At 40.4% G+C, this 17,819-nt stretch overlaps 1 protein-coding gene across 10 annotated transcripts in view; it reads left to right on the top strand.

Annotated features, from left to right (window-relative positions):
• The window catches only part of hspg2 (heparan sulfate proteoglycan 2), a 516,773-nt gene that overhangs the window by 107,786 nt on the left and 391,168 nt on the right, over positions 1-17,819 (top strand). For all 10 annotated transcript variants that reach the window (XM_039755775.1, XM_039755773.1, XM_039755774.1 and 7 more), the window contains exon 2: positions 8,827-8,956. In XM_039755775.1, the coding sequence (XP_039611709.1) occupies positions 8,827-8,956 (130 nt within the window). The remainder of the gene's footprint in view (positions 1-8,826; positions 8,957-17,819) is intronic.

Genomic DNA, 17,819 nt, shown 5'->3' with positions numbered 1-17,819 from the left:
TATTATCTTGGATAATGTTCTACAAGAGGATGGGGTTTTTGACCACTCTGTGTGCTATTCAGACCCTGTGTTAGCTGAGCTTGAGGTTTTTTTTTACATATGTGGCATTAGTTTGAGGCTATTTAATGTGGGCATTGGATTTTGTCCAGGATTTTTCTTGTCTCCTCACCACTGCTAGAAGTGGGCCAGTATGCACTGGTACCTGCCTTATGAGTACCAGAAGTTAATGAATACCTACCAGTTGTACCATCAGTTCAGATTTCAGACATTAGTAACTCTTATTTACAACAACAATCTATTCATTCACATTTTGAACCTTCGTGACTTTCATGAACAGAATACCAAGGTGCAGCAAAAGCACAGAGAGTATCCATTCTGTGAATTGAAGGGTTGTAACTCTGCTGTTTACAACTGATGATGGTGCCCTCCCTGTGTTATTAAACTGTGATCTCCAGCATATGGTGGAGTGGTTAGCAGTCAAAATAAAAATTAGTTCATCTAAATCTGTGATCATGGTTGTCTCCTAAAAAAAAGTGTAGCTTCTACCCTACAAGTAAGGAGTGAGCAGATACTCCAAGCAGAAGAGTTCTAGCATTTTTGGGTTATTTTACAGGTGCAGAGTTGGTCGATCCATTAGGTGACTGCTTAGGGTGCTGTCATCTGAGGGCCATTCTTTATAAAAGTTAAGGAGTGTGAGATCCGACCACCTGTCCCCCACGGGATGTAGAAGTATGATAATAATGTCTGGTGTATATACACAAAGGGGTTCCGATTGTATTTTCTGAATTCTCATGTGTTTCATTGCCGAATCAGTGATAATGCCGATGGTGATAATGAATGGTCACCATTAATGAAAGGAAACCCAAGGGGGTCTCCCCCCACTTGTTGTTTAACTCTGACAATACTGAGCTGGTGCTGTAATCTGCTAGGCGCTGTTTTTGAATGTAAAAGTGAACACGCTCAGTACACGAAGGGGTGCAAACTCCTTAAAGTTCATGGTGCTGCTTGTGCTATTGAAGGGGCACGCTACATATACCTAGGGGGACCACAGCTTCATTGAAGTTTAATAATGTCATCTAACTGCTATGGACAACGAAGGTCGATGTCTGTCAGCCCAGCCTAGGGCTCATAATGGGCTTTGACTGCACTGCACAGGTGATGTTATAAGTGTTTGTGAGACTAACCAAAAAATCTGTACATCAGTAGCAGCAATCTATTAGAGTTTTACTTGACAACGGTGTCGTTATGTGAGCTAAGATATCAAGGAAAACTTTTTGTTTACAGGTCAGTCGATATATCCATGACTAATGACTAAAAGAATGAAATCACAAGCACAGTTGGTCAAAATGAAGTTCCTAGGCTGATTCTCCATGATAGAACAAGATGGGTGGTATGGAGGACCTTGGAGCAGAATTACTGCATCTCTGCTTTAAGAGGAGTAGCTTGGGCATGTAGTTTGGAAGTTGTTTCCGAATCATCCTCAGCGGGTTTACAAGGCATTACCCATTAGGAGAAGATTCAGGACACGTTGAAGGCTTTATACTATGGCTTCTCAAATAGGTGTAGTGTCTTCAGTGGACACCCAAGGGGTCATGTGCTGGTATGGAGGTGTTGACTTCTTGGCATATACAGTAAATGTCCTGAAGGGAATATCAGTCTATCACTCCGACTTTAATCACTTGAACTTACTGTAGACACCATTTATCTCAGTTGTGTTTTCCTACCTATTGTAGGAAGCAGGATATCAGTACGCAAACTTTGTAGTGATAGCATCCCACTGTACAAATAAGACAAAGCCTGAGCCAATTCATTTACCCTCTCAGACGGCATATGCCACCCCAGGCACTGTTCCCTGCTGCTTTTTTGGCTCTGAAGCTGATGATCCCCTTACTCACCGCCCAGGAGACTCCACCCTCATTTGGCTGGTGGGTTTTCTTGCTCTCGCTGTTTTTTCTGCCCTGCACTTTCCCACAGCTGGGGATGAGGGGTATTGATGAGTTTTCAAGTATTTTCTCACGGAGATCTCTGGCTCATTTTAAATGAGTAAGATGCAGAGTTGGCCAGGGCACTCCAGGGAGAAAGTGAAGTCCAGCTGCACGCATATGCGGTTAGCATTATGGTCATCTGGGCAGCCTAGGATGCTCTCACTACTGGGCGTGGGTTGCTGCATGTCTCTTACAGTATGAAACATCTTCCATCTGTGCTTCCTCTTTGTCTCTGGAGTCTACCTCTCATGATATATCATGCCAAGCATGAGTTATTGATAGCGCTCAGCACACAGCTGCTTTTGGGTGCTAAGAATGAAGGGGAGGGGGGGGGAGACCACCATCACCTCCAGGCTTGCATAAAGCAGCTGTCCGATTCTCTTGCTCTTAAAGGGAGCGCACAAGAGAAATAGAGAAGCCCAAATGCTTGTGGACGAGGCCGGTGACTTTCATACTTTAATTCAAATCCTTCTGGAGAGTGCTTACGCCAAAGTTCTACAAGGTCTGAGAAATGGTTTATGGATATTAAAAGCTAGTGGTGGTGCTTTGAAACCTAAAAGTTATTTAGAATTTAGCACAATCAATACAAGTTCAACTGGTTTAAAGTATTAGTACACTAATTATTTCATGTATTATACATTCAATAATCTCTATGATGTGAACAATGTTTGAGAATATGGCCTAGTCAGATTTTGAAGAAAGTAAAATGTGCTCTTTGAGATAAATTTGTTAAAAGAGCTCCCTAGATGAGTTGCTATATGTTAGGACAATTAATCAATCTCTTCTATTTACACAAAATCCCACATTCTCCAACATAAAAACTGATTGTAAACGATGAAGAGTGACGATTATGCTTATTAGGCAAAGCGCTATATGGCAACTTGATATTGATGCTCAAAAAATTACATTAAATTATATTTTCTTAGTATACAAAAGTCATTATATATTGCAAGGCTGATTCTAATTCAGTAATATTTACAGGTTTATAGGGTCAGTACCGTCACATTTACAGAGTACAGTGAAATTCTTACTTGCCATGATTAGGGAGTAAAACTACTTTACTTCAAATATGAAATGAGCTGTAAAGCATAGGGAATGACAGTGAGATAGTCCACACTGCAGAAGGCACTACATGACATAAACCAGTGCCAAAATGCTTATAAAGCAAAAAGCTCTATGATAAATTGTGTTACATAGCAACTTTAATAAAGAACACTAACACCAATTTACAATTCTCAGTGAGCAAAGTGGTATGTAGCATCAAGAGAGACCGATTACAATGAGCAATACAATCCATCCATCCACCCGCTAAATCCTAACTACAGGGTCACGGGGGTCGGCTGGAGCCAATCCCAGCCAACACAGGGCACATGGCAGGAAACAAACGCCGGGCAGGGTGCCAGCCGACTGCAGGGTGGGCAATAAAATGAACCTCTTTTTTGTCACATAAATCAGTATAAGTGAATCTTACAGTATTTAAGGTAATTCGTTCAAATATCTAATTAGACTTTCTCTATCATGTAAGGATTTTAAGTGGCACACAATTAAAATGTACAATAAATGTGTATTTAGACATGTGAATGGTGGTAGGGAACCAGAGTGAAGCAGCAAGAATCATTGGGCTACCAACTAAAGTAGTCTGGTTTAATTATTTCAACAAAAGAGCAAAAGGGTGCACAAGGGCACAACAAAAATGACGCCAACAACAAAATTAGCCCACAGTGTTCTCTGCTACTGTCTTTAAGTCTCAGATCTCTCATGGGAGCTTGTTTGTTACTGAGTTCTGGTCAGGAATTGGATGCCCCCTCTCAAGGCCATCCCTTTTGTGTTGTCTCATAAAGAAGGGGCAGGTCTCTCTGGGAATCACAGTTGGGTTTTGGGTGCCTTCACTGGGCATCTTATTAGTGCTGTGGTGGAAAGAGACAATACTATTACCAAGACTGCACCCTCTAGTCCTTGAATGGTATTTCTTACTTCAACTGAGCCGGGAAGATGATCCCCATTCACACATGTGTGACACACTACATAAAAAATATATGTATATAATGTCATGAAAATGGGAAGTTCTGAAGCGCAGGTACCAAAACACTTTCCAAAGTTGCTTACTAGAAGGGGGAAAATACCGTCAAAAACCCTGACTGGAAACCATAAAGGGCCTTGTCAAATGTTAAGAAAATAATAAGGTTTATCTTCCAAAAGGCTCTGCAATACATAAAGTTTCAAAGAGTACAAGAAATTGCCTGAAAAGGGCAAGGTAGTCCACAACAAACAAACTTTTTTCAGTAAGCAAACTTCAAAAACAGAATCCAAGTCAGACGACAGAGCACAGGGACGAAATATTAGAAATCAAGAAGCAAAAACACAAAACACAGTAATCTCAAGTAACACTTTACTCCCTAGCTCATTTGCAATGAAACGCCAGAAACTATGGGAAGCCCTCCCTTAAATTGGGTGAAGGGCCATTCCTATCGGTGATTGGCAGGTGGACCGGCCCCTTGGGGAGCCACCCACGACACACACATGGGACATAACCAAAGTCACATTCCTTTAAAAAAGAGCACAAAGGAAAATGTACATAATAAACTGAAAAAACGTAAATGCAAATACATGACATGAAATTAGACATTACAAACAAAAATACCTAACTGTGAATCCCAGTATATATATATATATATATATATATATATAAACTGCTCAAAAAATTAAAGGAACACTTTGAAAACACATCAGATCTCAATGGGAAAAAGAAATCCTCCTGGATATCTATACTGATATAGACTGGGTAATGTGTTAGGAGCGAAAGGATGCCACATCGTTTGATGGAAATGAAAATGATCAACCTACAGAGCCCTGAATTCAAAGACGCCCAAAAATCAGAGTGAAAAATTATGTGGCAGGCTAGTCCATTTTGCCAAAATTTAATTGCAGCAACTCAAAATTATACGCAGCACTTTGTATGGCCCCTGTGTTCTTGTATACATGCCTGACAACATCGGTGCATGCTTCTAATGAGATGACAGATGGTGTTGTGGGGGATCTCCTCCCAGATCTGGACCAGGGCATCACTGAGCTCCTGGACAGTCTGAGGTGCAACCTGGTGGCATTGGATGGACCAAAACATAATGTCCCAGAGGTGTTCTATTGGATTTAGGTCAGGAAAGTGTGGTGGCCAGTCAATGGTATCAATTCCTTCATCCTCCAGGAACTGCCTGCATACTCTCACCACATGAGGCCAGGAATTGTGTGCACCAGGAGCCACTGTACCAGCATAGGGTCTGACAATGGGTCCAAGGATTTCATCCTGATACCTAATGGCAGCCAAGGTGCCTTTGTCAAGCCTGTAGCGGTCTGTGTGACCCTCCATGGATATGCCTCCCCAGACAATCATTAACCCACCACCAAACTGCTCATGCTGAATGATGTTACAGGCAGCATAATGTTCTCCATGGCTTCTCCAGACCCTTTCACTTCTGTCACGTGCTCAGGGTGAACCTGCTCTCATCTGTAAAAGCACAGGGCACCAGTGGTGCATCTGCCAATTCTGGTATTCTATGGCGAATGCCAATCGAGCTGCATGCTGCTGGGCAGTGAACTCAGGGCCCATTAGAGGACATGGGGCCCTTGGGTCACCCTCATGAAGTCTTTCTGGTTGTTTGGTCAGAGACATTCACACCAGTGGCCTGCTGGAGGTCATTTTGTAGGGCTCTGGCAGTGCTCATCCTGTTCCTCCTTGCCCAAAGGAGCAGATACTAGTCCTGCTGATGGGTTATGGACCTTCTATGGCCCTCTCCAGCTCTCCTAGAGTAACTGCTTGTCTCCTAGAATCTCCTCCATGCCCTTGAGACTGTGCAGGGAGACACAGCAAACCTTCTGGCAATGACACGTATTGATGTGCCATCCTGGAGAAGTTGGACTACCTGTGCAACCTCTGTAGGGTCCAGGTATCGCCTCATGCTACCAGTAGTGACACTGACTGTAGCCAAATGCAAAACTAGTGAAGAAACAGTCAGAAAAGATGAGGAGGGAAAAATGTCAGTGGCCTCCACCTGTTAAACCATTCCTGTTTTGGGGGTCATCTCATTGTTGCCCCTCTAGTGCATCTGTTGTTAATTTCATTAACACCACAGCAGCTGAAACTGATTAACAACCCCCTCTGCTACTTAACTGACCAGATTAATATCCCATAAGTTTCATTGACTTTATGCTATACTCTCATTAAAAAGTGTTCCTTTAATTCTTTTGAGCAGTATATATATATATATGTATATATATATAAAACGTCTACACGTGGAAATGTGTGTGTGTGCCTGTCTAGACCGGAAGTGACAGGTAGAGACGATATAAGGGCTCCACCTCTGAGGAAACAGAAAACTCGCTTAGCCCTAATACACCAATGAGGTGAGCACGTCAGCAAACGAGACCTCCGAAGAAACAGACACTTGCTTAGCTGCTAATACAGTAGCAAGGTGAAAACATCGGCAAAACAATATCCCTTTTACTTTTCCTCCCACCGCCAATATACAGTACATGCTGTCGGCAAAACGAATCCCCCTAGGAGAGAGATGCCCAGAGTAGTTCCCTTCAATTATCTGACATCTCTACATTTCAGTGTTTTTTCTGATGATTTCAATAGTTTCTAGAAACCAGGGCTTTTTACAGCACGGCTTACACAGCTATATATAATGTATATATAGTAAATGTGGAAAACATCTCATCTAAAAGGTAGGAGTGTACAATTTTTTGCTGTTCTTGGTGTCAGGAAGGTCAGTCTTTAGGTTCCAGCAGTAGTCAGCAAGCATACTGGAACTCCACTTGCCTTGGCATTGCTTTTCCATTTCAGAAATGTCCTGATTAAACCATTTGTCATACTCATTTCTGACTGCTACCAGATTTCCAGGCGAAAACTGCAGTTGAATTTTCAAGAAATGCACTTTTAAACATGTGCTACAGTACATCTCATGACTTTGTAAGAAGTCAGAAAATTATCCATTGCTTCTTGGTAGATATCTGCCTTATGGTTCCCCAAGAACTTCCTGCAAATAGTCTTAAAGGACTGCGACTCAACTCAACTGGGCATCGAAATTCTCATCTTCAGTCAATTCCTTCTTTTGACGTCATACAAAAACTTTGATCTTGGTGTCACTAATCCTAGAAAATTTCGGTCTTACGTGTATGACACTGAGTCTGTTTTGATTGAATGTCTTAGTAAAGTGCTTCTTAAGCCCAAGTTTAATGCAGCAAATTTTAACATGCACAGCAACACCAACAGAAACATTTCAATTCTAAAAGGCTGTATAATGAAATGTACTAAATAGCATAAAGACTGATTGATTTGTATCGTTCAATATGAAAAGAATTCTATAAAGTAAAGGCTGCTTGTTATGTAGTATAATCAATTCAGACCCTTCATGTGTGAATGCTAGCTAGTGGAACGAGCTGTCCACCTTTATCCGAATTGTTAACCCCCTCAATGTGTTTAGGAAGTGTTTCAAGACACCGTCGTTCTGTGAATTTACATCTGACTTTTAGGTTTTTGTTTAGTTGTAACTCACTTGTATTTTTTTCTGAGCTCTTCACTTGTGGTGATCAATTTCATAACTTTCTCCTCTAACATTTGCTCCCAAACTGTCCCCCAGACTGACGTTTGCTCAATTATGTTGGCCTTTTTGCAAAATGCTTTGGATAAAAATGTCTGCTAAATAAGTAAATATAAATGAAAATGCAAAACTGTTTGGATTTGATTCCTCTAGAATATTCCCATTATCCCTCTGATGAGCCCCCACTGTTTGTGTGTGTGTGTCCGTTAGCAGCCATGAGTTAAAGGTTCCTGATCCAACTTCCAAAAGAGTTACCCCCTTTAGGGGACACCATTCTAAAACTCAGGCTATTCTACTTTAAGTTTCTTTGCTCTTTCTACCTCCGTAGTTGATCCACACCCTTTCTTCTGTGTTGTTTAGTTTGCTGTCCTGATGGTCTTTGTTACAAATATTTTCCACTCCAGTAAGCCCATTGTGTAGGGTGTTTGGTCTTTTCCGACTTATATGGCACATGTTCTCCGAACAGAGGAGTGATGGAGCAGAAAACAACAGCACTAATGCTCCCCATGATCCACTTTCTAGAGCCCACTGAGATGCATTAGACATTTCTTGTCCATTGATCCTGGAGTCCAGTCTTACTAGGGGGCTGTGTCATGTAAATCTTGTGTCAACCTGCCTCATGTCTTTTTTTCTTCTTTCCTTGTCCAGAATTAGTGGTGGGTGAATCACATACAGAGAGTGACTGTAGGCCATGAAAGCAGAACTGTAAGAGTTAACTGTTGCAGTAAATCCTTGGCAGGTTGCCACACTTGGTATTTCCAGGTGGCATGACATGCCAGTCCCCATTTCCATTTAGGTCCATCACGAAGGTTTTTCCCATTTACTCGGCTCCAGCTAATAAATAACTTGATCTTCCCACCAAATCCCTTTCTCTCCTGACCGAGCAGCCTGTAATAATACTACTAGGACATTTTCAAAAGGAAACTGCTGTGTCGATAAATTCTTTTCATTAGAGGCGACCAGTGAACTGTTTGCATGAGGTGGTGTGATTGTCAGTCTTTTAGAGAACAGGGTGCTCAGTAGAGCTTGAGAGACAGGGGTTTTGGTCATGACTGGTGTCAGATATCCTCAGTGAAAGGTCATTCAAACATACCACCTCCTAGTGGCACTGGGAAGTCACAACAAATCTGCTGTTTTTGTCATTTCAGGGACTGAAAGGCCTGCCCTTGAGCTTGTCTTGTGAAGGGTATGAGGCCCACAACTGCGGAACAGTTTAATAATTTTTTTCTGTTTGTTATCTACAGGTGACCAGTTCATCAAAAGTATGGGGAGAAGTCTCACTGCCAGAGGATTTGGAGACTGTAAAACGAAATCGAGAACATTATATGGCCGAATCGGATGACGAAGACTTCATAGCAGATGAAGCTTCTGGAGGTAAGAAGACGGAAACGTGTAGCACAGAGATGTTGCCTGGGTTGTCACTGCTTGCAATCTGCAACGACAAGCTTGGATGTGGATTTTAAGAATATTCATTTTTGCTTATCATGGTTTAAAGGGGTACAATTATACCTATATGTATATATATTTGTGAATTTCGCTCTGGGATTAATAAAGTATCTATCTATCTATCTATCTATCTATCTATCTATCTCTATCTATCTATCTATCTATCTATCTATCTATCTATCTATCTATCTATCTATCTATCTATCTATCTATCTATCTATCTATATAAATTTCTGAAACAAAAAGTGTATAAATTGAACATCTGAAACATCTTATAACGTAGGAGAGCATCCAATGTGTCATATTTTATTAAAGTCCTGATGGATCACCATAGCAGATTCCCCACATCAAACCCAAGCATATTCTGGTTGGTGAACTGGTTTCCTTAAATTTCTCTGGTATGAATAGGTATGGCCTAAGAAGAAATAACAACTGGTTCCTACATTGCACGTTTTATTGAAAGGTTAGGTTCTGGTGCCACAAAACCCTGGAATATGTTAAGAAGGTTTAGAAAATTGAGAATTAGTGAAAAATCATCTTTGCTTTACATAACTACATAATACATTTAGAGCAAAATTATTAATATTCTTCAAAAATTATATTTTATTTTATGAAAGGATTCTAAAATGCAACATTGAAGCACACTTCTATTAATCCATTTTGTGAACACGTTTATTCAAATACATGCTTTGGGGAGACTGCAACATTCCCAAGAACATAATATGCAAGACAGGATCCAAGCAACAATGGAAAAGGACGCAGAGCCAAACACGAGGCCTATTTAGAGTATAAAATAAGTCCAAAATTCTTTTTAGATGAAATCCCATGGGTACAACATGTAAACTTCCTCATAGACATTTACAAGATTGGGAATCAAACCAAAATCTCTACAGCATCACAACACGGACCATTGCTTCACCATTTTTACCTACTCCAAAGAATCCTTCCATTCCTTATAGGTCACAGGGGCCAGAGACCACCCTGACAGCACTGTTTACAAGGAAGGACCACACCCTGGACATGATATCAGTTTATCGTAGGGCACACTTTGGTTTTACCATTGCATACTCCTACAGATCTTTAGAGTTACCAATTAATCTAACATGCACATTTTTGGGAAAACCAGTCTGCAGTCAGAAAAGCCCATTTAGACGCAAGAACACGCAAACCAAGTACCGTATTGAAATTTCAAACAAGGACTCTGGACCTGTGCCATCTCATTCAAAAGCATTCCATGTTGGAAGAAAGATATATAATACATGAGAAATACACAAAATTGGTCAATAGCATGTTAGTAGAGTGTAGTTATTGACTATCCTGCTACAAATCGTATGACTACAATCTTCTTAATCAGTCTGCTGAGTGGCACTGTGATGAATAGAGTATGTATTTCTGGTATTTATTCTACAACTGTGTGCATGGTTTCTGTGATTTTTTTTTCTTTAAGCTGATAAAAACATATAAGATCATATTGAACATCAGGACAATGACGATCACATTTCTCGACATTAACGGATTTGTTTCCCCACGAGCAGACTGTTACTGAGCAACATTACGCTGAACTGCAGAGGCTTCTCTGGAAAAGCATCAGAAAAAAACTTTCAGAGCAGATGTGCATTTTGCACATCTAGGGTTAATACTTCAGTTCACAAATCAAATGAATGAAAATCATACACCTTGATCTTGAGTAATGATTCCGTTTGTGAATCAAATGAATTTAAATCTTACACCTCATTCTTGGGTAAAGATTTATTTAAAAAATACAATTAACAAATATTTTGTGTCTTGTTGTTGAATAATGATGCAATCAACCATAAAAAAGTGTGTGTTAAAATGAACTTGAAAGCAAATAATTGAAAGTTCAATTTTGTGTGACTTAATTTGTTAAAAATGCAAAGATGCATAATTGTGTTAGTTTAATATTCTATTTAAAACAATTCCAATAATGAATTGCACAAAACAAACAATGAATATGTTCTATTACAAATGAGTGCATTACTTTATTGTACTATATGATGAACACAAGACTCATCAGTGACAGAGTCCTTGTTCACCAGTAATGATTTACTTTTAACATGAAAGAATTGTAAGATAAATGACCAAGAATCATGAATAAGACAGGCTGTACTTCCACATGTGCTTTAGACAGTTATAGATAGATTGATAGATAGATTGTACTGTCTGGCTTGGATAACAAAGATAGATAGATAGATAGATAGATAGATACATAGATTGATAGATAGATAGATAGATAGATAGATAGATGGAAAATGGAGGGCTGTTTTATGATATTTCGAAATTGTTGATCTAGAATATGGTAACATTTTTGAAGTTTAATTCTTTGCTGGTTGTCCTAGCCCTCTAAGAGTCACTCCCAGAAGGACAAATTTGAAACACAAGCATGTGGGGTATCATTTTAGACTAATCCAAAGTCAGTGATTATAAATATGATGTTATTTTTTATTTTTGACCCTTTACTAGGGATCTAGCCCACTAAGGTGGAAAATGACAAATTTCTATTACAATTGAGAATATTTAGACTAGAATTAAAGAACACATTTTAATATTTCAAATTTTTGATGCAACTATTCTTGTTTATTATGCAGTACTGCCTTATTAAGGCAGTCATTCTGTTTCTAATGGGTAATCCAAATTTGGGTGGCTTACGCAAATACAGAATTTTTACAGTGTACAGCACATTTCTTTTTACATATTAATTCACCTGAATTCATGGTAGTCTTAGTGACTCTCCTGGAGTCATGCACAGAATCAGTATTAGAGACTGAACTCTCTGCCTTTCTTCATGAATGCATATTCATAGAGCATAAGTCACTGATTCTCAAAATGTGGTCTGCAAACCATACAGATAGTGTGAACATTGCTCCGGACACAGACAGGCAGACACACTCATGTCACCCAGCACACGTTTATTTTTCATTCTTATTTACAGTTCAGTACTCACAAGTCCCCCAATACCCCTCAGTCCAGGCCAACACAATGCCTTCTCTCTCTCTTTTCTTCTTCAGGCCGCCTCCTGCCTTCTCTAGAGACCTTGTCCAATTCTTCCACCCGACTCTTGTCCCCCTCTGAAGGGAGGCGGCCCCTTTAAATAAGCACCCGGATGTGCTCCAGGTGTGTTTCTGGCAATCTCCCACAGACACGCCCCAGTGTGGCGGAAGTGCCGGCTGTCTCCCCGGAAGCACTCTGGGTGTCCCTGTTCCTTTTCCCCCCAGCACTTCCTGGTGTGGCGGAAGTGCTGAGGTCCAGGGTCTTCCGGGTATTGGGGTCACCCTGGCGGTAACCCCGGGTCCCTACAGGGTCGAGCTTCCCAGCTCTTTACCCGCGGCCCCCATGGAAGTCTCCCCCTCGAGTTCTGGAGGAGGCACAAGCCCTCCTCCTGTCTTCTCGGGCGTCCCGGCTGGGTACCACCTCCATCCGGGTACCACAATCGAAAGAACTTTATCTGTCCTCAGGGGGGAAATTTGACTTATTGCATAAGCTCTTTCAATAAATAAACACATAAATATATAGAAAAATAAAAAAAAACATATACACACACAGTATGGTCAGAACACACCAGAATGACTACAGAGGAAGAAAAATTTAAAAAGTAAGAAAAGAACACTTCTGACTTGGAAAGGCACGGTCCCAGTTAGGCATTATGCAGATGTATTGCTGTTGTTATAAAAGAGCTACTGTAGCGTTTCTGGACACACTTATGCTGAATAATTTCTTGGCTTAAAGTCCTTGGTGTTGGTTGATCTGTCAGAGAGAGGATGTGCAGCATTGTTTATAATGGCATTCAGTTTTATTTAATTCTCTCAGCCCAGCACACTAAAGTATAAAAAATCCCACTGGCATTCACAGAGTTGTAGAAGACGTGAAGGATGTCACTTCCTATATAAAAGGAATGCAGTCTTCTCAGATTTAAGAACCTGCTCTGCCCTTTCTTATATAGTTCCTCTGTGTTCTGAGACCAGTCCAACCTGTCGTTGATATGTAACCCCAAATACTTGTAGGAGTGGACCACCTTTACATCCACGTCTTGAATGGTGACCAGACTAAGAGTCTGTTTGGTGTAGCAGCCATCAATAATCAGTTCCTGGGTTTTTCTGATGTTAAGACGCTGACAATTCTCTTGGCACCAAGAAGCAAAGCTCTCCAGCTGACTCCTCTCCTCTGTCTCATCCTCCTTATCAGCACACCCCATATGTGCAGAATCTTCTGAGAACTTCTGTAAGTAACATGACCTGCTGTTTATAGTTGGAGGTGTACAGATTGAAGAGTAAAGGAGACAGAACTGTCCTTGTGATGCTCCAGTGTTTCCCGTATTAGAAACACAGTCCTTGAGCCTCACAAACTGTGGTCTGCCTGACACATTGTCCATTATCCAGGACAGCATAGGTCATCCACCTGCAAATCTCTGAGTTTATCCCTTAATAGAGATGGTTGGATAGTATTGAAAGTACCGGAGAAATCTAAAACCATAATCCTCACTGTGCTGCCAGCTTTGTTCAGGTGGGAATAAGCTTTCTAGAGCAGACAGTTAATTCCATCCTCCACTGCAATCTTTGTCAAATAGGTAAACTGCAGTGGGTCCAGGTGGTCTACCATAGGTCTACCACATAGGACCTGCCTTGCAAAGATCTTCATGATGTGAGAAGTGACACTGGTCTTTAGTCATTAGGTGAAGAGACACCTGCCTTCTTTAGAACAGGAACAATGCAGGATGTTTTCCACAACAGCAGCACTTTCTGTAGCCTTAGGGACAGATTGAATAGGTGACATGCTGTCCAGAGGCATAAGTCAGTTGGTCTTCATGGTGGCAGTCATTGTATCTCAGCCAAATAATGCTCGAATCTTTCAAACAAATAGTATTCTGTTACTTTAATTTTTATTTACTTATTTATGTATTTGTGTAATAGCTGTAAGAAAATCAACACACAGTGCAGTGCCCTGACTTTCTTGTGGACACTGTCTTTCAACTCTGCTCCTATTTTCTTAGAGCAGTTGGTCTCTGTTTTCATATTTCTTCAACCTTGTAGCATTCATCCCATTTTGCCAGATGTTTTCACTATGTGAGAATATTTTTTTAAATCTATCTTGACATCCACCCAGAGAGCAGACTCTTTCTAAAAGTAAAAAGTTAATTGCTGGTGACCAGCGGCGTTGTTCATTGCAATGTATCAATTTTGTCAGTGTGTCCATCTTCAAGGCCGACTGTTTATTATGGATCACTGGTTAAAATCCAGGGCTTTCAAGTGCAAATCCTGCAAGGATGCACATAAATCTTAGCATTTTTGATATTAGCACATGTAAAAAATTTGATTATTGTATTAGGGAGTTTATGCTTATATATGTTTTGTAGAAGAAAAGAGACAACACAATAAAGAGTTGGGGTACCAGCCTGGTAACCCTGTATAACTGAATTGCAAAACAAAGAAAAAACATGCAATAACAATAATAATAATGCAATAAAGACAGAGATTTCTTTTCAGACGCTAGCTCAGCTTAGGACTGACAAAGGTGATCAGTCTTTCCAGCAGGAAGAGGTGGGTCCAGGTGGACAGACACTGGAAGTGATGTCAGAGGTGTTATAGTTGTCAGTCATCAGGTCTGCTGATTGAGGAAGTACCTCATAAAAGTTCTCCGCTCGGTTTTGCAATTGGACACAGTGCCACCCCTGAAGCTACAGGAGAATTACAGTCACTAGAACCTTTCAGCTGTCTATTACCCTACTTGACAAATTTCGCGTGCTTGACTAGAGCCGCCCCTGATTGTACTGCTGCAATAAATTATTTCATCAAGTGAAACACATGTTTAATAACGTGCTTTAACTCCTATCATCATGAAAATGATATCACGTATACATCTCAGTATTTTAGTTATTCAGAGAACTGTAATATACGAATGTAATTGATATATATATATATATATATACTTTAATAAAATATATACAGTGGTACCCCGGTATACATCCTTAATCCGTTCCAGACCCTTTGACTTATACCAAACAGGATGTATACCAAACTAATTATTCCCATAAGAAATAATGGGAAAATGATTAATCCATTCCCATGAAAAAAAATCCTATTGTTATTGGCATATTATACATTGATGGGGATTTATAAAATAATTTAAACACTGCTTAATACTAAAATACATAAATACAAAAGCAATTAGATAAAATAAATAAAAATTTAACCTCACTTTACTTTTTAATAACGTCTTTGTTTTTCACAATCGTAGATACCATCGTTCTCGGCAAACGGTACACAACAGCCATGTCACGGATACGAATGCCACCTTCATACTTTTCAACAATCAATTCAAATTTATGTGAAAAAACACAAAATCACGTTATGACGATGCGGGTTTGCTGTATGCTCCCATCTGCTGTCAAGGAGCCCTTGAACCCTACACCATCGGTAATGTGCTTCACTGCTAAGCTCATCGGTAACAACAAAGCAAAGGGATGGTGAAAAAGTGCAAAGTGCTTTTATTAAAACAATTAACAAAACAAGGTGTTCAAATTAAAGTGCAGTCTCCAAAGTTCTAATAAATAATCCATAAAATCAGAAGTGAAACGTAGAGGTTAAAAACAATAGAAAAAAGTCTTCTTAAAAACAATGAGGTTAAAATAGAGCAGGAAGCATTCTTAAAAAAAAACAAACAAGAAGAAGCCTGGTGCCTTTTTACCTGGCAGCCCCCCTGCTTCCCAACAGGGGAGTCACATTAACTGCAGCTGACCTTCACTCTGCCTAATTCAGCTACTTCATGCGCTCTTGCGTTCTCTCTCGAGCTCTCTCTCTCTCTCTCTCTCTCTCACGCACGCACTCTCTACCTCCCATCCGTTCTTTCTTTTTCCTCCCCTTCTATCCGACTCGCGCTTCTATATATCAAGATAAGCAACCCCAGGAACAATCACAAATGCGGATGGTCTCTCACCTGTGCACTTAGGTGAGAAACGCCCACATCGCGAATCGCCCTGAGAACCTTGAGCCACATAACCACCATGACCCCTCACCAAGCCGCGAGCGCGGTGATTATTTATTTTAAAGCTGGCCTTTGACAGGATCTGTGGACCCGCTATACCACACACATGAAAATTCACAGAGAGTTATAGCGCGGGTTGTTCACTGAATGCTAGCAGCTGGCACACTGACGTGAGTCGTATTCCAAACAGAGGTCGTATACCAACCAAAATCTTTCGTGTCCAAACAGGACGTATACCAAGTTGGACTTATTCCAAAGCAGACGTATACCGAGGTACCACTGTATATACATTCATAGGTCTGAATCTCAATCTGATTATTTGGGTAGTCACCTACCAGGTAATGATTGTGGTTGGTCAGCCAGTCAGCAAACATCTGCCACATCCTCTCAGTTGCGAGAAGCATATCTTAGTTATGTGATACAATACCTGTCAAATAATACATTCAGTTCATGACACATGGTTTGCCCTAATTGGGGCTCATCAGGGGTGTGCACCCTTGCTAGCTGTGTCAGCCTGTGCTGTAAAAAGCCTGGGGTCCTAGAAACTATTGAAATCGTCAGAAAAAAAGTTGAAATGTAGAGTTGTCAGATAATTGAAAGGAACTGCTCTGGGCATCTCTCTCCTAGGAGGATTTGTTTTGCCAATGTGCTTGCATCGCTTGTGCATTAGCGGTGGGAGGAAAAGTAAGAGGGATACCATTTTGCCGATGTTAGCGGCTAAGTGACTTTGTTTTTCTTCGGAGGTTTCATTTTGCTGATGTGCTGTCCTCGCTTGTGTTATTAGCGGCTAAGTGAGTTTTCTGTGTCCTCGGTGGTGGAGCTCTCACCCTGACTCCACCTCTCCTCATTTCCGGGCTGGACAGACAGACACACACAAACTTCCACGCATAGATGTTTATATATGAGATACTTTGGTGTTTGTAATCTTGTCATCTTAAATACTTTGAGAACAACTACACTAAGTGACAGTCCCAGGACTGAACTTATCTCTTTGTTCTTTTTATTCCGATGCTTATTCCAGTGTGTCAGATATTGTCAGGTTTCTGTTGTTTTTCCGGGAACAGCATCAGAATTAAATATTTATTGGATGGTGGAGCATTTAACATAGAAAGTTCATCAATATAATATATCAGCATAGTAGGAATCCGATGCTTTATCAGAAAATAGTAAAACTGACAAATAGATTGGCACAACAGGGCTGAGGCTGAGCACATTTGAGTGCTTACAGTGACCCAAAGATTCTTCAGAGGAGACATACAATAATGCTTTTGGTGGTTCTGATATAGCAAATTATGTGAATTAGTACTATTAAAATGCACAGAAAAGTAATTACCAGAGAAGGGTAAGTTTCAGTATAAAGCAGGGGTACCACTCGAATTCTCCACAGGAAAGCTGATATCAGTGTAGTTAAGGGAGCGAACCGCTTGAATGCATTGAAAAATCACAAGGCCAAGGCTACAGGATTACTGAAAGAATCCATCAATCAAAACATTAGTGCCATAGCACTCAACTGTAAGCATAAACACAAGGTGCAGGGCATCCGTCCAATAGCTCTAGAAGTTATGATTTTATCTGAATCTGAAGCAAACTCCAAATTAATCAAAAAGTAGTAAATCCTTTTCGTAATATTGACAAAACGCTAGTAAGGATGGAAATAGTTTTTGTTTAAAAACATCATTTTTAACTCTTCAGGGGTAGAGGATGGTAATCAGCTGTAAATTGCGACAAAACTCGCCCTTACTTTTTAGTTTGATTCTCTTTGCTTGAAGGAAAGTTAAGTAACTTTGTTGATTTG

The sequence above is a fragment of the Polypterus senegalus genome, chromosome 6 (assembly GCF_016835505.1).
Source record: "Polypterus senegalus isolate Bchr_013 chromosome 6, ASM1683550v1, whole genome shotgun sequence".
Classification (NCBI taxonomy): Eukaryota; Metazoa; Chordata; class Cladistia; order Polypteriformes; family Polypteridae; genus Polypterus; species Polypterus senegalus.
Note: the sequence above shows the minus strand (reverse complement) of the source record. Positions and strands in the feature narration are given on the sequence as shown.